The sequence below is a fragment of the Cynocephalus volans genome, chromosome 3 (assembly GCF_027409185.1).
Source record: "Cynocephalus volans isolate mCynVol1 chromosome 3, mCynVol1.pri, whole genome shotgun sequence".
Lineage (NCBI taxonomy): Eukaryota > Metazoa > Chordata > Mammalia > Dermoptera > Cynocephalidae > Cynocephalus > Cynocephalus volans.
Window position 1 is genome coordinate 116,015,832 of NC_084462.1, and position 23,914 is coordinate 116,039,745.

Sequence of the window (23,914 nt, forward strand, 5' to 3'; positions counted from 1 at the left end):
AATAGAGTCAGAATCAAGTTCATATGATATCTATCAGACAACCACATCATGTCTATGAAAAAAAAATCAAGTTACAGCGTTTACTAAGCACACGGATAAGACAGGTCAAAAGCTCAGAAGAGACTGAACTGTGTATACAGATTTCAGTCATTAGTCTTTGGTGGTATTTGAAGTCACCCAGAGAACAAGCATAAGAAGAGAAAGCCTGGGAACACAAACATCTAAAGGGTTAGAAGAATAAAAGAAACTCAAAGAAAAATGAAAAAAAAAATTAGAGGAAAAAATAGCAGAGAGTAGTGTCAGGGAAGCAAAACTAAAAGTTCCAAAAAGGAATGAAGAGCTAATGTAAAATGTTTCTTAGAAATCAAAAATGAACCAAAAATGTCTCTTGAACATGTTTGTAATAGCAGCTTCAGAGAAACATCATAATGATAAATAGACTACATAGCTGAGAAATGAACAAGAAAACTATGAAGATAAACTAACCTTAAGTTTGGCTATAAAGTCAAAGGGAAAGAGAAAGGTAAGAACAGATAATATAAATCCAGGCAATGGAATTAAGCATTTATGAGAGAAATACTGTGCAACTGATTTCTCTACAGCTGTCCCCACTCTTCTAAAAAACACAATCTTCTTTTGAGGGAAACAAATCCCACCACACTCTAATCATTTGACCTGAATAACTGCCAAGATCTTACACAACCCAGGTGACAATGATGGACTCACTGTCAGTTATTTTATCTAGTACTTCTCAGAAATTGTTTTGACTGAAATAGGGGGCCCCTGCCATATGGGAAAAAAGTGGTTTCAGCAGAAAAGAATAAAACTGTTACAGAGAGGAGAAAACCAGAGAATAAGGATGCATCCTGTGTGTTTCCAATCTCTGAGATTTCCTCCAGGCTACCCCAGCTCTTGACTTCCTGACACTTGGTTGTTCAGCATTTCTTTCAATTCCACTAGTTCAGCATCTTTCCAATCAATAATCTGTTCCTTTGTTCAACTCTGAGTCACTTATAACAGTGCAGATTGATAAATACCTTTTAAATGGAACATTAGAAACTTAAGTAATGAATATGAGGTTTAAATACATTCACAGAAAGAAAAGCAAAAAGTTAAGGAGGTTCTCACCTGATAGCCTTCATATTTTCAGTGAAGTAGAGACTGAGGTGCTCTAATGAGAGTAAAGGAGAAAGGGCTGAATGTAGCAAAAGTTGAGAATATCTACTAAGGATAACGGAAGCTGGAGGTGATCAGGGTTAAGAGAAAGGCTCTTTGCAATATTTGGACAGGAAACCATGAATACATAATAGCATTCACATTATTCTGTAATTTTTCTCCAAGAGTTAATTAGTAATAAAAGCAGCAAATAATAAGACTGAAATAGGGCTGGGGTTTTGAAGGAAGGTTTAGTAAAATGACTGGTGGGGAAGGAGTGAGCAGTGGCCAGCAAGAAAGCTAAAGGTACCAGAAATGGGTGAAGGATCATGGGGTCTAAGCTGGAGCTAGGAAATAGCTATAAAATAAAACCAACCATATGCAGAAAATCTAAAGAGGAAAATGAAGTAGTCAAGGTTCTAAAGATCACGGTAAGGTCAAAGGGCAAATAAACATGGCAACTGGAGTGAGAAGTGGAATACATGATTTTCCATACCATGGAATATTCCAGAGGTAGAACAGTTCAAGGATCTGACCACACTTCACAGAGTGAAGGTAAAAATGTCCAGGTTTGAGAAGGATGAATAATCCTAAACTACCAAGGATATCAGAACGCAAGTAACAAAGTTTACAAAATATAAGGAAAAGAAAGAATAGATGAAAGACAACAAACAGGATTTGTCACAGAAGTACTTCCAATACACCAAAGAATTCACACACAGAAAAGTTCCTCAAAAACTTAACTGAAAGCAAGATTCAACAAACCACTTCTGAAAAGTTTCAGACAACTAGCTAAAATTCCTTCTCTAAACCAGCCACATCCCCACTTAAAAGAGAAACCAAATGTGTGAATTTTGCAGTGACAGGGATGGTCTAGAAGACTAAACTCTATCTTGCTTTTTCCTGGCCTTCAAGTCATCCAGTCTTTAAGACAATCTTCCCCCCAAATAAGAAAACAACATCACTCTGAAAATCAGAGGAAACAAACTTTAAAAAGATCTAAACATCTGCAAAGCAAAAAAGCAGCAATATGAAAAAGATACACATTGTCCAACTACAATTAAATAATTTTTTACTTGCAAACTAACTCAATATAAGCACTTTCATACCTAGGTACTTAAAGAAGGCTGAAAATAAACCATTACTCACTGTCTTAGCAGCTGTCTGCCTTGCTTCCATGTTAACTGACTATTCTGAGGTGCTGCTGGAGTCTCTGTGTCTTTGGTTTCTTCTAAAAATTAAAAAAAAGAAGTTTCACATACATTATTTCAACTCTCGAAAATACTGCCAAGTCTTCCTTGGGGATAAATTCCCATAAAAACACACCTAAATATTTTATAAGGAACAGAAAAAAATTAACTTTTATTGAGTATTTATTGTAGGCCACCCATTTTTAATGTTTTTGTCCCAATAACCCAGTCACTCAGGTACTACCCTCCCCATTCTAAAAACCCAAGTGTATTTTATTACTGTCAGGGATTCAAAAATCAAAGGCTCAGGCTTTGAGATGAAATGTTATTAGAGTTAATTTTTTTTTAACTACTAGAATTCTGCTGAGTTGAACGCCTTTGAAATTAAAAGGCTATTTTACACAAGCTATTCAAAATCAACAGTTAAGGTATTAGGCATATATGAAAACAATGAATAATTTAATTTTGAGTCAATATCAGTAGACCTTAAACCTATATCACAAAATTTTATATGTTCAATTTCATTTTTTAGAACTAAAAGTTAAACCAGAAAATAATTTTTACTATAGGTAAAGAGTCACATTTTATTCTCAGATAACAAAGTATAAGCATTAAAAAAGTTTAATAAACAGTATAATTTCAGGTGAGTTAAGTTCTCAACGAGTATCCCTATAGTAGAATTTAAAGCCATTTATTGCCAATTATTATAGAAATATTCTCCCATAAATTCCCATTATTAAAATAAAGACACAGTGAAGAAGAAAGGAGCTTAGAAGATCAACCCCATAATAAATGTTGAGAACTCTTAGAATAAATCACAGTTGTTAGGCTCCTTGACTACTCAGAGTCACTTAATATTTATCAGTAGTAACATGAATATAATCTGCAGGCACTATTTCTCTAACCCTAACAATGCCATTATTAATATCTTTTTATCCTTCCTTCAAACATAAACAGTTCTCTCATTTCTAGTAATAATTATTTCATTCTTATAGTCCCCCTGCTTGTTTTTCTATTTATAATTTGTCTATTTGTAACATTTTAATTTTTACATAATCATTATAGAACATTCTAACAAAAGAAATACAATTGCCCCAAATCCTATCATCAAGAGTTAAAAACTGTTTGCACTTGATATATACATGACTAAGACAACTTCCCCCCTTTTTTAAAAAAATGGGCCAATATGTATACTACACCATAATCTGCTTTTGACACTTAATGTACCCTGAATATTCTATGGCCATATAGATAACATATCATATAAAAATGATTACATAATATTCTATAGAAAGTGTATACTTATCTAACTTAACCAGCCCCCTAATGTTGTAATTAGTTTCCATTTTTTCACTATTAGAAATAACGTTGCTAATTATATTCTTGAAGTACATCATAAGTGCACAGCTCAATGAATTTTTGAACATGCCCACATAACCAGTACCTAGAAGAAACAAAACATTATCAGCATCCTTGTACTGATAAGCTTTCCTTATGCCTTCTTCTAAGCCCTCTTTAGCCACTTGAAAAATTACTATTCTGATTTCTAAAAAAATTATTTGAATTTGGTAAAAGTGATTTCTATGTGAACCACCCATGTTGTTGAGTTTAGTTGCAGTTTGCTCACTTTTGTTGCTAAATAGCATTTTGTTGTGCTAATATATCACAATTTATCCATTCTAATGCTTAAGGACGTTCTAGTTGTTTGTAGACTTACACTATAAATAACAATATTATGAATATTCTAATGCATTTTGAGGAATGGAATTACTGGGTCACATGGTATATATGCTATGTTTCCTTTAGGAATACTGCCAAGTCACTTTCAGAGCAGCTTTATCAATTTACAATCCCAACACCAGTGTTTGCAAATTCTGGTTGCTCCACATCCTCATCAACACTTGATATTGTCTCTTTTGCATTTCAGCCATTCTGGAGATGTCTAATTGTATTCCACTGTGGTTTTAAGTTGTTTTCCTTAATAACTAATCGAATAGAGCATCATTTCATATGTTTACTGGCCATTTAGATATCCTCTTTTATGCAGTACCTTTTCAAGTCTTTTGCCCATTTTTCTACTAGATTGTCTATGTTCTGAAAGTAGAAGAAAGGGAGTTCTTTTACATATCTGGAGACAAACCCTTTCAAAAGGTTAGGTTTAGGATATATTACTGAGAGAGGTGTATATACACTTGCGCATCTTGTACTTCGGTCAAATAAATATTTTGCACATTTTCTTTCTGTACACTGGTTTATTTGGGGGGTATATTAAAGTCAACATTGTTTCATTTATCTCCATATATACTTTGATATAAATAATTTTATATCTTTTTTCTGCATGATGTATTTTTACCCATCTCTTTGTTTTGTTTTCCACTTAAACATCCTTTATAGTTTTTCTGCATCAATAAAAACATTTTCCTTTGTTGTTACTGTGTCTCCTATAAATAAAATACTTGGATATTATTTTATTCCTCAACTTGAGGAAGCTTTACTACTTAAGTTTATACAGATAAAAACAGATTTGTTTTACCACAACTTCAGTTGTAAACAGGAGACATCTATCCACTAATGATCTTGCTTTGTACGAACTGTTGCACTGAGACCAGCTAGCCAATTCTGACTCTGGCTTAACCTCTTCTCCAGGAATAATGTGGCTGTAAGTAGCTTCCTTCCCCACATTTATGCAGTCCAAGTGTAGGAGACAGCCTTCTAGTTCTCAAAAGTGCTTGCTTATTTTCTGAAAATTCTAGCCATACTGAAAAGAAAATGAGTCAAAGAAAAGCTACGAATTCAACAAGTTTTTTTGGGTGAAGCCACTGTACTCCCTCCATCTGCACTGGTACAGCAATAAACACAGCTCAAAATATACAAACTTTCCATCTTTCTATCATTTATTCTTCCTTTTCTAAGGAGGAGACCATAGTATTGTTTCCTAGCATCAGAATGAGCTTTCATAACTACTGAAAAGCCAGAGCAAAGAAAACTCACACCACTTCCATCTTGGTCTCTTGATTTTATATATATGACAACTGAAAGATATAATAAATGTTTTAGCAGATCTGCTGCTAAAACTGACAGTAGAGAAGACACAAAAATAAATCAACCACAGGTTGTATGGTGTGTGTTTCTGCCAAGTTCTAAGTACTGAATATTGAACTAAAAACCAACGAACTAAATTAAAAATTTCACTATAACACCTAACTTTAAAAATCCATACATTAGTTTTTATCTTTTCTACTATATATACTTTGACTTTATTAGTTATAGAAACAACTATAGAAGGAGAAGAAAAATTGTACATCCAAATAAAGAAAGAACGCATTTTTTTCTTGCTTTAGTAACCAACATCCAAGAACAACACAGGCTTCAATTTGACTGTACTACCAAAAATGTGTATATTACTGAGTTCTAGATAAACCTGAGAAATGAGAAATTGCTAATAATATTTCCAGGTCTTGTATAATGTAAAGCAAAAATTCCCTACTCTTTTAGACTCCTGAAACTGTAATCATATGGAGCCCTAAAGTTAACATTAAACTTAGCTCTTTCCTATATCCAGCTGCATAATTATTCATCAGATACTACTCACACCCACTATCTCTACTTAGTGAAGAGCAAAGCCAACTGCAGATAATTTTTTCCTTCTATCTTAATCTTATTTTGCTGCCTCTGTAGTTTCCAAATCCAGTCAAACTTCCAATATCTTTAGTATTAAAATGAGTTCATTAGAACTTCTCCAGATAAAAAAGACAAAAAAGTTACTTTATTACCTGCTATCTCTAACTACCACCAAAAAAGGTACCCACACTTTTACACAGATTTCAATGCAGGAAAAATAGGACAAGTGACCTCAGGATTGAAATATAGATAAAACTTACTTTTATTCTTTTAATATTTTCCCCAAATTCTAGACAGTTTACAATAGTCAATCATTTGTCAAACCAATGCTATCAAAGTAAAGTGGGGATAAAGATAATATGTCTGTTACATAAAAATAGGCTTAACAACAACAAAAAAAGTAACAGAATAATAAAACTTACCTGATTCAAAGGTTGGCATTTTCAAATCACCTTGGTTCAGTTCTGTGCCATATTTTAATTTGTGATATTTTGCCCTGAAAATTTAATAATAAATTGGTTTAAAAAATAATAATTTTTTCCTTTTCTACAATTGACTACTGCTACGTATTACTCCAATAATGAAACATAACTTGAACGTGTGTTCCTTTAAACTTTATCTGCAAAGTTGAAAAATGAACTGCTATAAAAGAAAAACAAAAGATGGTAAATTACCCAAGTAACGCAAATATCCAAGTGAAGAAAAGTTTTTCCTGGTCCTTTTTAAAAAAACAATTCCAAAATTTAGATTCTATAACAAAACACATTATTTCAATTTAACTATTTTGATTTCTTTTTCTTTTCTTTTCCTATATACAAATCAAATAAAAATACCATCTTGTATTTGGGCAAGGCTTTGTACCTTTCAAAAAGCTTTCAAATAATGCTGTACAATAATTTAAATGAGAATATTGTTCTATTTTATTTTAATCATAAAAAGTAAAGCACACATACCTTTCTTGTTTTAATGCATACTCTAACATCTTTATTCTTCTTACTAAATCTTTCTTCAAGTTCTCTTGACCTTTTCTTTCTCCTTGTAGAAATGCTATCCGGGCCTAAAAATATAAGATGCATTCATTTTTCATTAATCATATATAGATAACTGAAAAAAGAAAAACAATAAACGCAAACTTCCACACTTTTATGCATGACGACAGGATTTACAATTTGTAGAAATGGTCAACCAAACTTTCTCTGTTAGATAACCCAATCATTTAAAAAATAAAGGTAATTAGGGTCTGGGTGGTTATCTCAGGTGGTTAGAGTGCTGCCCTGAAACACCAAGGTCAAGGGATCACTGGCCAGCTGCCAAAAGGAAAAAAAAAAAAAAAAAAAAGACTAACTATAAATTAGCTATTTGTTTATAATCCTCAGAGTTCTTAATATTACTATTTAATCGTTACAGAACCTTGAAAGAAAATTTTTACACACAAAATTGCACCTAATTCCTAACATAAAGTCACAAATAACTGAAAAGTAGTATTACATTCACAAGTAGATATATATATTTCAGAAACTGAGATATCGGTTGTTTAAAAAAACAAAACAAAACAGTAATATTACGTCAAAAGCTTTTCTTTCCTGAAATATTTGACAATTTATAATCCTTCCCATTCTACTGGACCACTCCACATTCTGTTTCAATTCTTGAAACAATAATACCAGAGTATCACAAATAGTTTAAATTAGGTCACCATACTTTCTATGACCTCATTACTGTTATCATTTTTCTACTAAGAGCAGAATTTTCTTTTCTTCTTAATTGTCTTATCTCATTATTTCCTGAAAAAGGCTATTTTGTGCCTTTTTCTGATCCTTCCCAGCATGTCAGCCTTCTTTACCCACCCCACACTAAAGAGTAATGTTTAAAGAGACTGGCATCTGTATGGTGACATTTACACTATACACACTTTCGCAAGAAGACTAACTTTCACACAGGGTAGAATGCCCTTGCTGAGATGACTCACAGGTGGATTTGTTCAGTATGAGAAACAAAGCTACTTAGTAAAAAGCTAAAAGAATCATTAAAATTTTTTAATTTTTAAAAATTTCAGTGAATATGGAATCACAGCAAATGAAGTCAGCTGGATATTTAACAAATTAAATTAGGAGGTGTTGATTTCTGTAATAGAAATACACTAGCCAAGGACAGCAGAAACAAATTAATACATAGAACTGAATACAGAACTGAATGAAGGAAGAAATGTACAATAATAGCGGGAGATCTCAATACCCTACTGTCAATAATGGATATAACAACCAGACAAATGATAGGTAAGGAAATAGAGGACTTGAACAAAATAATAAATCAACTAGCTCTAACAGACATATACAGAATTCTCCAAGATAGACCATATACATTAGGCCACAAATTAAGTCTCAATAGCTTTTAAAATATAGATATCAAAGTGTCTTCTCTGACCCTAACAACATGAAGTTAGAAATCAGTAACAGAAATTCACGAATTTGTGGAAATTAAACAACAAACTTTTAAACAACCAATGGCTCATAGAAGAAATAATAAGGGAAGTTAGAGACAAATGAAAACAAAAACACATACCAAAACTTATGAGACGCAATAAAAGCAGTGTTAAGGGGGAAATTTATAGCTATAAATGATTATGTTAAAGAACAAGATCTCAAATAAATCACCTAACTTTACAACTTAAGGAACTACAAAAAGAACAAAATAAATCCAATGCTAGCAGAAGGAAGGAAATAAAGATTAGAGTGGAGATAAATGAAACAGAGAACAGAAAAATAGTAGAGAAAAATCAACAAAACCAAAAATCAGTTCTTCGAAAAGATCAACGAAATGGGCAAACCTTTAGCTAAACTGGCTAATTAACAGAAGACTCAAATTACTAAAATGAGAAATGAGAGGCCGGCCGGTTAGCTCATTTGGTTAGAGCATGGTGCTGATGAACACCAAGTCCCAGGGTTCAATCCCGGTACCAGCCAGCCACCAAAAAACCCCAAAAACATCATAAATGAAAGTGGGGGCATTACTACCAATTCTACACAAATGAAACGGATTATAAGAGAATATTATGAACACGTACACACAAAACTAGACAACCTAGATGAAATCAACAAATTCCTAGAAACACAAAACCTACCAAGACTGAATCACCAATAAATAAAATATAAATAAACCTATAACTAGTTAGGAGATTAAATCACTAATTGAAAATTTCTCTACAAAGAAAAGCCCTGGATCTAATATATTCACTGGTGAATTCTTCCAAACATTTAAAGAACTAACACCAATATTTGTCAAACTTTTCCAAAAATTTGAATTCCATGAGGCTAGCATTGTCCTGATAATCAAAGCCAGACAAAGGCACTGTAAGAAAACTAAAACCAAAATTATTTATGAACAATGATACAAAAATACTCATAAAATACTAGCAAATTGAATGCAGCAGCATATTAGAAGGATTATACAGGAGTAATTCAAAGATTTTGGAAAAATAGAACTAAAGGATAATACAAATCTTTCCGAGAACTTTTTGAAGACCCCCGTACATCATGACCAAGTGGGATTTATTCCTCTAATGCAAGCATGATTCAGCATAAGAAAATCAACTGTAATACACCACCATTAACAAAACAAAGGAAAAACCTCACATGATTATCTGAACTAATGCAGAAAAAGCACTGGATAAAATTCAACACACTTTCATGATAGAAACACTCAACAAACTAGGAATAAAAGGAAATGACCTCAACATAATAAAAGCTTTATTATTTTTATTTTTTTCATAATATATGAAAAAAAACCCATACCAATCATCATACTCAATGACTAAAAACTGAAAGTTTTTCCTCTAAAATCAGGAACAAGGCTAGGACACCCACTTTCATCACTTCTACCCAACATAGTACTGGAATCCCTAGCAATTAGGCAAGAAAAATAAAGGGAACCAAATATGAAAGAAAGAACATTATCTGTTTGCAGATATGATGTAGAAAGCATAAAGATTCCACAATAATCTATTAGAATAAATGAATTCAGCAAAGTAACAGGATACAAAGTCAACACACAAAAATCAGTCACATTTCCATACACTAACAACGAACCTGAAAAGAAAATTAAGAAAACAACTCCATTTACAACAGCATCAAAAAGAAGAAGATATTTAGAAACTACCTTAACCAACAATGTGTTAATGATAGGTCACAGTAGGCTCATCAGTTGTAACAAATTTACCACTGTGATGGAGGACGCTGATAATGGATGGAGCTATGCATGTGTGGAAGCAAGGATTATATGGAAAATTACTGAACCTTCTTTTCAATTTGCTGTGAATCTAAAACTGGGTTAAGAAATAAAGTCTATTTTTAAAACAAAGTAAGCTATCTGGGCCGGCCGGTTAGCTCAGTTGGTTAGAGCATGGTGTTATAAGGGTTCAGATCACTGTACCAGCCAACCACTAAAAACAAACAGAAAGAATAAACTGTCAAGCCATAAAAAGACATGGAGGAATCTTAAATGCAATTTAAGTGAAAGAAGCCAGTATGAAAAGGCTACATATGCAAGATTCCAACTATGTGACATTCTGGTAAAGGTGAAACAAAAAGATCAGTGGTTGTCAGGGGTTTGAGGGTGGAGGAAGATGAACAGGTGAATTTTTTTTAGGGGCAAGAAAACTGTTCTGTATATTGTATGGTGCATACCTGACATTATGCACTTGTCAAAACCCACAGAACTGTACAACACAGAACGAACCTTAAACTATGGACTTCAGTTAATAATAATGTACAAATATTGGTTCATTAACTGCATCGAACATACTACACTAATGTAAGATGTTAATTATAGGGGGAAAAGAGGGGTCTCACCTCCACTTTTTCTGTAAATCTAAAACTGTTCAAAATAAAGTCTTAAATAACAACTATTGGCAAGGACTCAAAGAAACTGGAACACTGTGCATTGTTGGTAGGACTGTCAAATGGTGCAATCGCTAAGGAAACAGTATAGAGGTTCATCAAAAAATTAATAGAACTATCATATAATTCAGCAATCCCACTTAGGGGTATATAACCAGAAGAACTGAAAGCAAGATCTCTAAGAGATATTTGCACACTCACGTTCATAGCAGAACTATTCACAACAGCCAAGAGGTGGAAGCAACCCAAGTGTCCATCACCAGATGAATGAACAAAATATGGTACATACATATGAGGGCACTTCAAAAAGTTTGTGAGAAGATTCATATTATCTTTTAATTCTATTTTTCCAAAAAAAATTTTTTAAGTATCCTCGTACACTGTAATACTAATGGGCCTTAAAAGGAAGGCAATCCTGTCATGTGCATGGGGAAACCTTCACAACATTATGCTAAGTGAAATAGGCCAGTCACAAAAAAGACAAATACTGTATGATTCCACTTATATGAGGTATCTAAAGTACAGAAAGCAAGAATGGTGGTTATCAGGGGTTAAAGAGAAGAAATAAGGAGAGTGGTTTAACGGGTATAGAGTTTCAGATTTGCAAGATCTGAAATAAGTTCTGGAGATTTGTTTCACAATATGAATATACTTAATATTACTGAATTGTACAATCAAAAATAGTTGAAAGTTTTACATTACGAGTTTTTTTAACCACACTCACAAAAAAAGTTTTTAAAAAAGGAATACCAGACTAGAAGATATTTGTAAAACCTATAGCCAAGAATGGGCTCATATTCACAATACATAAGTCCTACCTCCCTCCTACCCCGAAATACAGACCACCTAATAAAAAAGACGGCCTAATGGAAAAATTGTCAAGACTTACACTGCCAGGTTACAAGATAGCAAAATGGCCAATCAAGATAGGAACAGTTCTCAACCTCGTTAGTGTTCAGAGAAATACAAATTTAAAATACAATGAAGTATTTTATTAACACAATACCAGATTGGCTTAAATGTTATAAATCTCACAATACTATCTGTTGAAGAAGATGTGAATCAACACAAACTCTTATAAATTACATATGGGACCATAAACTGGTATAATATTGTTTGAAAAGTTTTGTATTATCTATTAATGCTGAAGATATAAGTACTCTAAAACCAAAACTCACTAGAAAAATGACCAGCACAGAAATGCATGTATGAATGTACGTATTAGGAGATATAAAATAATACTCTCAGGACCATTTATTTAAAATAGTAAAAGATTACAAATAACTTAAATATCCATCAACTAGAAAAGATAAACTGTGGTATATTCATACAATGAAATACTATATAGCAAAGGAACTGAACAAACCCAGCTAAACACAATACAGATGAACCAACATAACATGGAGGAAAAAAAAAATCAAGTCATGAAAAATAACTTTCTATATAAACCTTTATACAAAGTTCATGATAAGGCAAAACTAAACTATTTGAGCAATTCTTAGGTGGTGACATAAAAGAAAAGCAAAGAAGTGATTAATAAAAACGGCTAGTGGTTACCTCAGTAAGGGAAGAAGGCAGTGGTGATTTGGAGGGTTAGGTTTTAAGGCCTTTGGGGTGCTGGCAATGTTCTATTTCTTGACCTCTCTAGAGGTGGTGTTATGGTCATTCTCTCCATAATAATTGGTTAAACTATACATTATGTTTTTTTGTTTTTATTTTTTTGGTGGGGGGTGTGGCTAGTCCGTATGGGGATCTGAACCCTTGACCTTGGTGTTATCAGCAGCACAGTCTCCCAAGTGAGCTAACTGGCCAGCCCATGTACAATTATGTCTGATGCACTTTTCTGTATATTTCAGAATTTTAAAAGATTTTTAAAAAATCTCACGTCTAAGGGTTAGATTTAGGAAGTATATTTTTATTGTGAGGATAAGGTCAAAGACCTAGGTCCTCCAGATTCTTTAGAAAAGGTTCTACAATGGAATGTATGGTTGTTTCAATAAAGGAAGGACTTTTTTAAGCACAGAATTTTTTTTTTTTTTTTTACCTAACCAAGTCAACTAATTTTAATATGTTCTAATTACTTTGATCTGAAGAGTAGAAAGATGAGTAGATGAATAGCTTGAAATTCATTACTACAAACTAAAAGGCAAAAACTTTTATAAACATATCTATTTCCAATTTCAGTTGATAATTCAGGGTAACAAATCTTTCTGTTGATTTTCAAGATAGCTGTTCTTTTGAATACAGGCAAAGGTGCTCATTTGTGACTGTCTTTTATATATCAGCTGAATTTACTCAATAATCAGCATATGATTATCACCTGAGAATTACTTGATATTTGTTGATATCTGACTGCAGATAATTTTTTTAACCACAAGACCACTAGAGGTCACCAGTACAAAACGTTCAGCATTGATTCAGCTGGTATTGGCCTAAAGTTGATTGACAATCACTACAGTTTTCAATGTTTCTAAAGTAACAGTATCTTGCTAAAAACAAATAAATAAATTACAACGCATTCTATTGCAAGAGTTTTCTTACTTTAAACAAAGTTTTTAACTAAGGGCAAACATTAGATAAAGGCGAGTTATATTTTAATGAGTTTATAACATTCTTTAGTACTTACTGAAGAAATGAAAAATATTTAGAAACTGCAACACCATTAAGAAGCAAACTCTACTATCAAAGGAATTTTTAAAACAACTTTTAAAAACTTTAGGTTTGGAAGCAACTTAAAGGCAAATTCAGGTTACGGCAACTAATAATAAATTCTTAACACCACTATTTAAAATAGTAGATTCTCAAGAAATGCTAGTACCCTCCGCTTCATTGTCAACTAAAATTATACATGTGAATTGAAAGCACTTAAATATTTGGGGTCAGGCAAGGTTCAGTTGTAAAATTTTAAGACAAAGAAACAGGCACCCCATTGATACCTTATATAAAACAAAGAATAAAAAAACTATATCATACAAAAGGTTTCAAAGCATAACTAAGTTTTATGTCAGACTCATTGGGGAGCTGATAATTTAAAAAAAAAACAAAAAAAAAAAACACGCACATAGAGACTTACCCCATAATTCAGTGAGTTGAGGCAGGGCACAGAAACCTTTGTATAATCTTGTAATACAATTAGTCAGTCCCACACTTAACGGTACATACTCAATTTCTGTCTTTTCAAGGAGAATGGATATACAAAAGCTTGCTTGCAATAGCTTATAAAATTTTTCATGAAAATAATATTTTCCAATTTTATTGATGGGAAAGAATTTCAGGGAAAAGAGAAACACTAACAAAACAGTAAGATGTCCAAAAGCAATAAAACTTAATCTTATTTTTATCTCTTCAATTTATAACAGAGCTTAAAACAAGGTTTAATAAAATATCAAAATACCACCACTGCCATCTAAAATTCCAATGTCACTTTTACATGGCAATGGTTGGTTCAAAGTATAACAGACATTGGATTTTTAACTGGCAACTCTGTATTCCAGTAAGTTCTCATTCATCTGCCATCTGAAAGTATTAAGTCACAGGTAAACCCATTTCCCATAGAGAAGTATAAAACGATAAGCCATTTTAATGGCACTCTCTAAAGACACACATTTCCTGATATTTTGACCATCTGTTAAAAATGTTATAAACAATATCATATACAAGTTCATAAAAACTGAAATATTCCTAGTAACCATGACATTCATTACAAGCCAGTAACATGATAATGAGAGCACCAATTCAGAATCCAAAGAATAACAACAGAATTCAGAATCCAAAGAATAACAACAGAATTACAAAATACCCGGGATCAGACTTCTATACTTAAACATTCTTCCAACTTTTAGAGTTTTCCTTCTGGATTGGTAAGGCTTGTTATCTACACTATTGAGGTGCTGAGAACATGCTTCCCTCTTTCCCCAACCATTCTATTTTGCAGCAAGGTGGGACTCCAAATTACGTCTAACCTAAGGGTAAGTGGACTCCACTGCTTCTAACTTATTTTATTGTTATTTATGCAACTTTGAAAAGAAAATGAAATTTTTAGAATATGGTGGGGTATCATTTTTTTAAACATAGACTAAGTAGAAAAGACTTCTATATAGGTGACTTTCATCTTAATATTTGTTTTGTTTTACTAACAACAAGATATATTCTTTGGGTTGAAGCCAATGACAAGAGAATGCTTACTAAATGAACGATTACTGTACTATCATAAAATAACATAACGGTTTTCACACATTAAATGAACACAGCATTTTACAATCAGAGGGAAAAATTATCTCTGTTGTTTGAAGGCAAAAGACCTAGGTTCTTAAGACTGGGTCTTGAAACTTTTAAAACTCAAGGCACTTTCACTAATCAACAAATAAGACAATTAGTGATCAGGTCAGCTATTTAGAATTATTACAAATCTTGACATCATTAATGCAAAAAAAGATTTAGCTATGTAGTATGATTTCCTTTACTACACCCCTTGAGGCCAGGTGTGTTTTAGAAATTACTAGGATATATATACTACATTTGCATTAGTTGAGGTGTTATGCAATATTAGGGCAGTAACACAATTAGACAAATATTTCTCCAAAAAAGTATAGTTTTCATTAAGTGTGATAAATAAAGAATATAAATAGCCTCGTGTCACTTCAGGTAATATTTCTGCAATCAAACGGTTAACAAAATTCTTTTGATTTTCAGAACTTTTTCGATTTCAGAATTGTAAACAAAGAGAAAGTAATAACCATCACAAATATGTCAAATGTGCTACATGCCAAACACTGGTTTGAGTATTTAAACATATATATACTCGTTTACTCCTCACAATGATCCTATGCATTGGTATTATTTTTCCCCTTTACAGAAGAGGTTAAGTAACTTGCCCAACATCAGGAGAAAAGCAGTGGAGGCACTAAAATTTGAATCCAGGTAGTCTCACTCCAGAGCACATTCTCCTGTTCACCGAACTATAAAGCTGCTCAACAGCATGGGGAAAGAAAATTAGCTAGAGAAAAGAGCAGCCATCAGGGCTGACAATCTCATGATGCTACTACTTCTCATCCCACACCTAAAGCAGACATCACCAATTTCTTCTGAGTTAGAATACAATCCTTAACATAACTAAGTCTCCAAGCAGCCATGACAAAGCTACTTGAATTGGCAAGCAGGATGAAAAATATATGCCAACCCAATTTCACACTAAGAAAATTGTAATATTAAATAAAATCAACTATCTTTGTTTTACCATTACTTAAATTAGACAACTGCCACTAGAATGTAACCTCCATAAAAGTACGAATTTTTTTGGCTTTTGTTCACCGATGTATTCCTGTTACCCAGAACAATGTCTGGCATATGTAAAAACTCAATAAATTTTTGTTGCTGAATAAATGAATGAAGTCATAATTACAAAGTTCTCAGTTTTCTCAACTGTAAAATATGGGAATGACCATATATGTACAATCTCTTACAGAATCTCAAACCTGGAAGTACTTATTTCATTTTGATAAATGACATTACTTTAAAATAAGGCAAAGTTTTTTTTACATATATAAAGGGAGAATTCATTTTGGTCAAATAATGTGTGATTCGAGATTTTATTAATCTACTCTATGCTAATTCAGTACATTAACAAACAGAATTAAGGAAATACTTAAGATATTTAAGAAACTGAGCATGAATAAGGTGAAAGAATCCTAAACTTAGGAGTCTTGTATTTATACTCTCATTTATTATTACAGTACTAGATTGAATCAATGCATAGTTATTTAACCTAAATTTTAAATTTTCCAAGGAAAAAAACCTGAACACAGTCTCTATAATATATATTTAACTAACCTTAAGAAAGTCAATGAAGAAAATAATGTTCTTTGGAAATTCTCTTTAACAGCTCATGTAGACACTTTATTACTTAACAAATAAAAGTTTCTGCAAAATAGAATGTCTGATTCCGCCCACAGCCACTGGTATTGCAAGATATCACAGACTTTAGCTCTCTGGAATTCCATGACATCTTCCCACAAGAAAGGCCTATAAAAAGGTTTAAATTTACTCCATTTTATTGAAAAATTCCTTTTAAAAATTAAAATTTAGTAGCTACTATTAAAGCCACTTAATTCTCTTTTTGAGAGGGATGGCTTTTAAATATCTTAGGAAAAAAATTGTTCACATTACTTATTACCAGCACATTAAAACCACTCATAACAATTTTTTTTTTTTTTTGGCAACTAGCCAACTATAAATAATTTTGATGTTAGGAACTCTAATAGTTTAATTTGTTATACCCCTTTAGAAGTAATGGACACTCAATGATTTGAATAAATGAGAATTAGCATATAAAAATTTCTCAGACATGTTTCTTTTTATTGAACTACCTTAAAATCTTTCAAAATTTAAAGTAATTCAGAAAAATTGTTATTGTTTATAATAATCAAAATATTTGCTATTCAGTACTGGCTGTGAACAGTTTCATACATACTTCTTATATGGGAAAATACACAATTAAGGAGACCTTTTTTCAGATCCTCACATAAACATGTACAAGGATACTTCAAAAAGTTCGTGGAAAAATGGAAGTAAAAGAATATGAATCTTTCCACGAACTTTTTTGAAGACTTATAGAATGATGACCCATGTTTTCACTTATGCTCCTTTACAGCTTCACCATAAGACACAAAATACAATATGAAACTTGATAATTACCCCCCAAACTGTCAGCTCAAATGTCTCCTAAACAAAAACTAAGTTTTCCTCTCACACTGATATATTTGGCTATTATCCTCTGCTCACATTAATATCCTTCTCCATCTTTTCCTGCCCAAATCCTATCTACCCTTTAAGACCTAGCTCACAAGTCATCTATTCCATTAAGCCTCCCCAGGTACATTCCCCTCCCCCAAGCTCTCTTCTTATTCTCAATCACAAGCATTCTCTCTCTCAAGAATTCTCAGCTCTAACCATGGTATTGGAAACCTAGGGAAAGAGAGAATGATCTTTCTCTGGGAGGAGTGAACATGTAAAAGTTCCTTCTTCTTTACCTTCCATTTATTTTGAATCATAACTGATTAAAATCTGGGGGAGTTCAACATTGACATATGTTGATCAAATCAATATTATCAGCATATATATTATTACAAATCATACTTATTCTTAATACCCCTTATCCAATCTCTCCCCATCGCCCTCTCCCTACCCCTCCCACCTTTGATAACCCTAGATTTCTTCTCTTCTGAAAGAGTAATGGTTACTCTGTTGATTTGTTGCCTAGATGATCCGTCCAGTGCTGAGAGGTGTGTTCAGGACCCCCGTTTATTATTATAGAGTAGATGCTTCTTCTATCACTCTGGAATGGGCTTTGTAGAGAGACACGTCCTCTTCTTTTCTTTGGTCTCTGCTGGTGATTCTCCTTGTGTCAATGCACTCAAGTGGCTGACGGGCCATCTGCATGGTGGCTGTGGCGTCTAGCCGCTTTTGCTGCAGCCATAGCTATTACAGCAGCCATGGCTACTGTGGTGGCTGTGGTGGTACACCCACATGGAAGTGGTGTTTTGGGTGTGCTCCTTGCCTGGTTGCGGAAGGAGGATTGGTCCTAAGATCTGTACCTCAGGACCCCAGGAGGGCACTGTGGCAGTGGCAGTGTGCCTGGCTGCAGGAGGAGGGATTGGTCCCTGGCTCCATCTTTTTTTACATTCTAAGCTGTTGATGTGGAACAGTTGGGTGGGAGGGGGACAGGAGAAGGGGGAAGGAAATAGAGTGCGAGAAGGACGAAGGGGGGAGCGTGGCTGAGGCTCATGGCACACCTCTCATTCCCACAGGGGAGACTGGTGGCTTCCAGTGGTGGCTTGGTCATTGCTGGGCTGAATGCAGATGTCAGGGGGGTATGGCTGAAGCCCTCAGCCCCCCACCACCCCGGCTTGGGAGCCTGGGGTGCTTCCTGCGGTGGCTTGGTGGTCATCACTGGGCTGGATGTGGGTGTCAGGGGGGCGTGCCTAAGGCCCGAGGCCCCCCACCATCCTGGTTCAAGGGCCTGGGGCACTTACTGTGGCAGCTCAGTGTTCATCACTGGCCTGGTTGTCGGTGGCAGGAAGCATGGCTGAGGCCCTCAGCCCTCTCCCTCCCTGGCTTGTGGGCCTAGGGGGGCTTCTGGTCCTTCTGGGTGTTATAGGTGTTCTTTGGTGAAGTGAGACCTTTACTAGTTAATATCAAACTTTGTCTCTGGTCTGTGGGTACTTTGTTTTTTCTTTCAGTTCTGTGTTGGATTAATCACTGTTTCCACTACTTAAACTCTGCACTGGAACTAATTCATTGTCCTTTGCTTACTTCTAAAATGGGGGAACTTCCTGTGAGGACCAGCACTTGAGTCCTGTGGTTGAGCTAAATAGCTCCTGACTCCCTGGCGAAGGCTTTTTGTGCAGGTTTTAGTGGTTGACTTTGTAGGTACTTCCAGGTCTCATGAGATCTGGTACAACTGGCTGTGTAGAAACTCTGGTCTGGACCCAAGTCTTTTCAGCAAACTGTTCCCCCTGCAGTTCTATATTCCTGACTAGTCTACACAGAGTTAGCCTGAGCTGATTGGGGGGGCAGATCAGCTGTCCTTGCTGTACCCTAGTGTTACCCATGTGGCCCATATCTCCCCTACTGCCCGTGCTCCAAACACTTCCAATGGGATGGGCCATGCGCCAGTCCCTTGTGATGAATCACCAGCCTCTGAGTGGCTCCTTTTTTCAGTTGCTGTGACTCCTTGCTCCTATGTGGGTCCACAGGAACCCTGTTAGTGGTCTTGCTGGCCTGAGGGCCACCAAGGTCCTCCTCTCCCCTGCCGCCTACAAACCATGTCACAGGAAGGGCACAGCTGCGGCTTTTGCCAGCTCTTGCTCCATGCACTTACCATGGCCAGATTTGAAGCGGACAGGGCTAGAAATGGTGGGAGCGATCCTTCCTTTCTCTCATCGTAGCTTCTCCTGCATTCATGAACTCTGTAGGTCTCTCCTCCTCTTCCCCTGAGTTCTAACAGCCTAAGCTTGGCTGTCATTGCTTTTTAATAGTTGTAAATTGGTTGATCTGTGGGAGATAGTGACACTGGGGACCATCTATTCTGCCATTTTGACCAGAAGCCCTTACCTTCCATTTAAAAAGGATGCATATAATGTATGACCACTAAAAATGTTTATGAAGAACTCTTGAACATTCTCAAACAGTAGAGATAATAGTATATGGAAAACTCAACAACAAAAAAATCCCAATTAAAAAATGTCTACATAGACATTTCTCCAAGGTTGATATACAAATGGCCAACAAGCTCAACATCACTAATCACTAACAAAATTAACAATAATTCTTTAATATTATCAAACAGCCTCTTCATAACATTTCCCCAAGTGCCTCAAAAATATATATTATAAAGTTTTAATAAAATCAAGATCCAAATAAAGTCCACGTGTTGCATTTGGTTATGTCTCTTAAGTGTAAAGAATCTTAATAGCATGGAGAATTGTTTGTAAGTGAAGAAAAAAAAAAGAGGAACATAAGAAAATATAATGCTGTGTGAAAAAACTAGAAACTAAAGAATATTTACAGTAAAATTCCAATTTTAAAATGTAAAAATGGGCAAAAATAATCTGTGAGGAAAGAAGTCAGAATAGTAGTTACTGTCAGTGAGGGTTGGGGGGGATTGATTAGATGAAAACAAAATAGATACTTCTGGCCCCTTCCGTCCTTCCACCACGTGAGGATACGTAGAATACTCCATCTATGATGCAGACAAGAGCCCTCATCAGACACTGAATCTGCTGGTTCTTGGACTTCCCAGCCTCTGGAACTGTGAGCAATAAATTTCTGTTGTTTATAAATTTTTTTATAAAAAAGGACTTCTGGGGAACTGTTATTATTTCATATCTTGATTTGAGTGGTAATGGCATCACTGTAGAAATTCATCAAGTTGTATACTTAAGATTGGAGCACTTTAATTAATATATGTTATATTTCAATTTAAAAGGGAAGGGCTGGCCAGGTAGCTCAGTTGGTTAGAGCATAGCCTTATAATGCTGCCAACAACAACAAAAAAGTTCAGGGGAAAATATATTTAAAATATCGCACATACATACACTAACTCCAAAATATTAACAGTTACTTCTGGGTGGCAAAATAAGTGATTTTCATTTTCTTTTCTAGGCTTTTTCTACAGTCCCTCCACAATTAAAAGTAAAATATTTCATAACTAAAAATATTAATTTTAACACTCCCTGTAAATATTCATAAATCCTCTTTTCCCACAGTGATAAAAATATACATAAGTTTTTTCTACACAATTTGTCCTCCTGCTCTAAATTTCAGGTTTTAATGTCACTTGTCAAAACAAGTGAGTGTGAAAATCCAACTTTTGGTCTCTGGCTAAAGGGAAATAAAGAACCAGCAAGTACTTTTTAGTCCCAGCCCAGTCCCACCTGTGAAAACCCCCGGGGCTTGGGGGCACATGGGTTATCAACTCTCCTAAGGGACTTAAAAACTGAAGAAATACAGAGCTTTAAATCATACTTAGCATGTGGCATGCACTCGTCTAGGCACTGGAGATATACATGCACAAACACACACAGTTCAAAGGGGGTTACATACTAACAACAAAACTTTTTTAAAAAACTCCAAATTTAGGAATCACTTATCAATCATTTTCAAATTATCTTCTTTTCCTTTTTCTAGCTCTCTAACATGTCACCCATCACACTTCCTTAAATCGATCTTTCATTCTCACTGGAAATAACTTCAGAAAACACTATGGGTAGCAGACCCACACTCTAATTAATTTTGCCAGTAAATGCTATATAATTTTAGATAAATGACTATTTTAGTAAATGGTAATAATCATCTCAAAAATAAATGAAGGTTGCTAAGTGCTTTAACACTTTCTCCTCTGCCATCACCTAAGAAAGAAAGTTAGAAGGGGGTTGGAGACAACAACACAAACACATTTAACAAATGTTTCCTGAGCAGCCACAAGGTGGTTTGTAAACAAGCCTACTTGTTTACAAGAATGAACACCATCACGTTTCCCTCTAAAATGTCTGAATCTAAATAAACATTGCTTAAAAGACTCCATCAATTTTTTTAGACATGGTCTTAAAAATATCTACATTTTAAACACTGATTTAAGACCCCACAAGTTTTCTAAAAGCTTAAAGTTTTATATTTTAAAAATATGAAAATGGTCACTATCACTTCAATCCCTTAAAGAATTTTCCCCACTACCCCAACACACCCTATTCTCAACACAGCCGTCAGTCAGTACACTCCTGCCTGACAAAAGTCAGATCGTTTCATTCCTCTGGTCAAAGCCCTGGAATGGCTGCCCATCTCACTCAGAATAAAAGCCAGTGTCCATACAATGTCCATACAATGAACACTGGCCTACAAGGGCCCTAATCATCTTGTCCTTTTTACAACTCAGATCTCCTTTTCCACTCCTCTCCCCCTACTTCACTCCACCTCAGCCACACTGGTCACCTTGCTAGTTTTTGCACACACCAAGGATCTACCTGTCTTGGGGCCTTTGCACTGTTTGCTATGCAAACAGTGAGCTCTTATGTCATATATCCACATAACTAACTCCCTTACCAAATCTTTGCTCATATGTCATGTTCACAATGAGATTTATCCTAGCCATCCTTTCAAAATTACAAACTGCCCTACCTCCCCATATACCCCAAACCCCTTTACCCTACTTATATTTTCCCTTATTCTTGACTTTTAGTTTGGCTGGGTTTAACATTTCAGAATTAAAATTACTTTTCCTCAGCACTTTATCTATCTTCCACTCGCAGCAAGTGTTCCTTTCTTCCTCTTTAGTTAATCAGATATTCTCTTTATACTTTTATTGTTGGAAGTTTAATTACCATGTGCTTAAATTTGAACATTTTTCTGGTAACTAATCTTACTTTACAATTGGTAGGGTTCTCTAGTATGATCTTTTATATTTGTCTTTACTTCTGAAAAACTTTTAGCCTGTATTTCTTCAAACTTCTTCAGACTTTTTTTTTTTTTTTAAAAGATGACCAGTAAGGGGATCTTAACCCTTTACTTGGTGTTATCAGCACCACACTCTCCTGAGTGAGCCACGGGCCGGCCCCAAACTTCTTCAGACTTCTAACTTCGAATTTCTCCTTTATTTATAAAAATCTACATTGGCTACTCTTCTGTACGGGAAAAACTTTCCAGGCTTGTTTTGCAATCTGGCCCTTACCTATTCATGCATCATTAGCCCTCTTCTCAATTTCGGAAATATCTGCAGTTTCTTGAATTTACCAGGTTCTACCTTGTGTTCTGTATGCTTGCTCCTTGTACAGGGACTCGAAGTTACCACTTTTTCTTCTTACCACAGAACTTAATCACTTTCTAAATAATTTCTTTTTTATTTAGTCATAATTCCTCAATAACTATTCATATTTATCTTTTATTGCTTGTCTCCTCCCATTAGAGCAGGGATATTTGCCTGCTTAGTTGACTGTTATATCTCAAGCATTTAGAGCAGTATCTGGCAACTAGCAGGTAGAGAAAAGAAAAAAGGAAGTGTGAGGGGTGGGGGGACCTATAGAAGGTTTAATGACAGAGCCTGATCAACGATAATTAGAAGGAAGATTATGTTGATAAATAATGTCTTTTTAAGATTATAAATTAAGATTAGTGAAATATCTCTTCAAGAGTAAGGACTCACTCAACAAAACTGCTATTGGTACTTGGCTCAGTCTGTCATAATTATTTTTATACACATCTATATTCCCCCCATTAAGAAGTGCCTGAGCCAAAACAGGCATTTAATAACAAATGAATTTATCAGGTAGATCTCACTAGGCAGATCACAACTACTCCATCATAAATACCTACACTCCACTAATTAGCAATCTGCAAAACTTCAAATTTATAAACATAAATTCAAAGAGTTTTTTTATTATAAGATTCACTATAGAATTGTTTTTTAAGAGTTAAGCACATTCAAAGTAAAATATAACATGAAAAGTAGAGTGAGTCTTTAAAGACTAAAATTATCAAAACTTCCAATATTCTATGGCATTA

General features: G+C 34.5%; 1 protein-coding gene across 3 annotated transcripts in view; it reads right to left on the bottom strand.

Annotated features, from left to right (window-relative positions):
* Positions 1 to 23,914, bottom strand: part of STRN3 (striatin 3) — a 99,661-nt gene that overhangs the window by 49,473 nt on the left and 26,274 nt on the right. For all 3 annotated transcript variants that reach the window (XM_063088339.1, XM_063088337.1, XM_063088338.1), the window contains exons 2-4: positions 6,920 to 7,023; positions 6,389 to 6,462; positions 2,305 to 2,386 (exon numbers count right to left, since the gene is read on the bottom strand). In XM_063088339.1, coding sequence (XP_062944409.1) covers positions 2,305 to 2,386; positions 6,389 to 6,462; positions 6,920 to 7,023 — 260 coding nt within the window. The remainder of the gene's footprint in view (positions 1 to 2,304; positions 2,387 to 6,388; positions 6,463 to 6,919; positions 7,024 to 23,914) is intronic.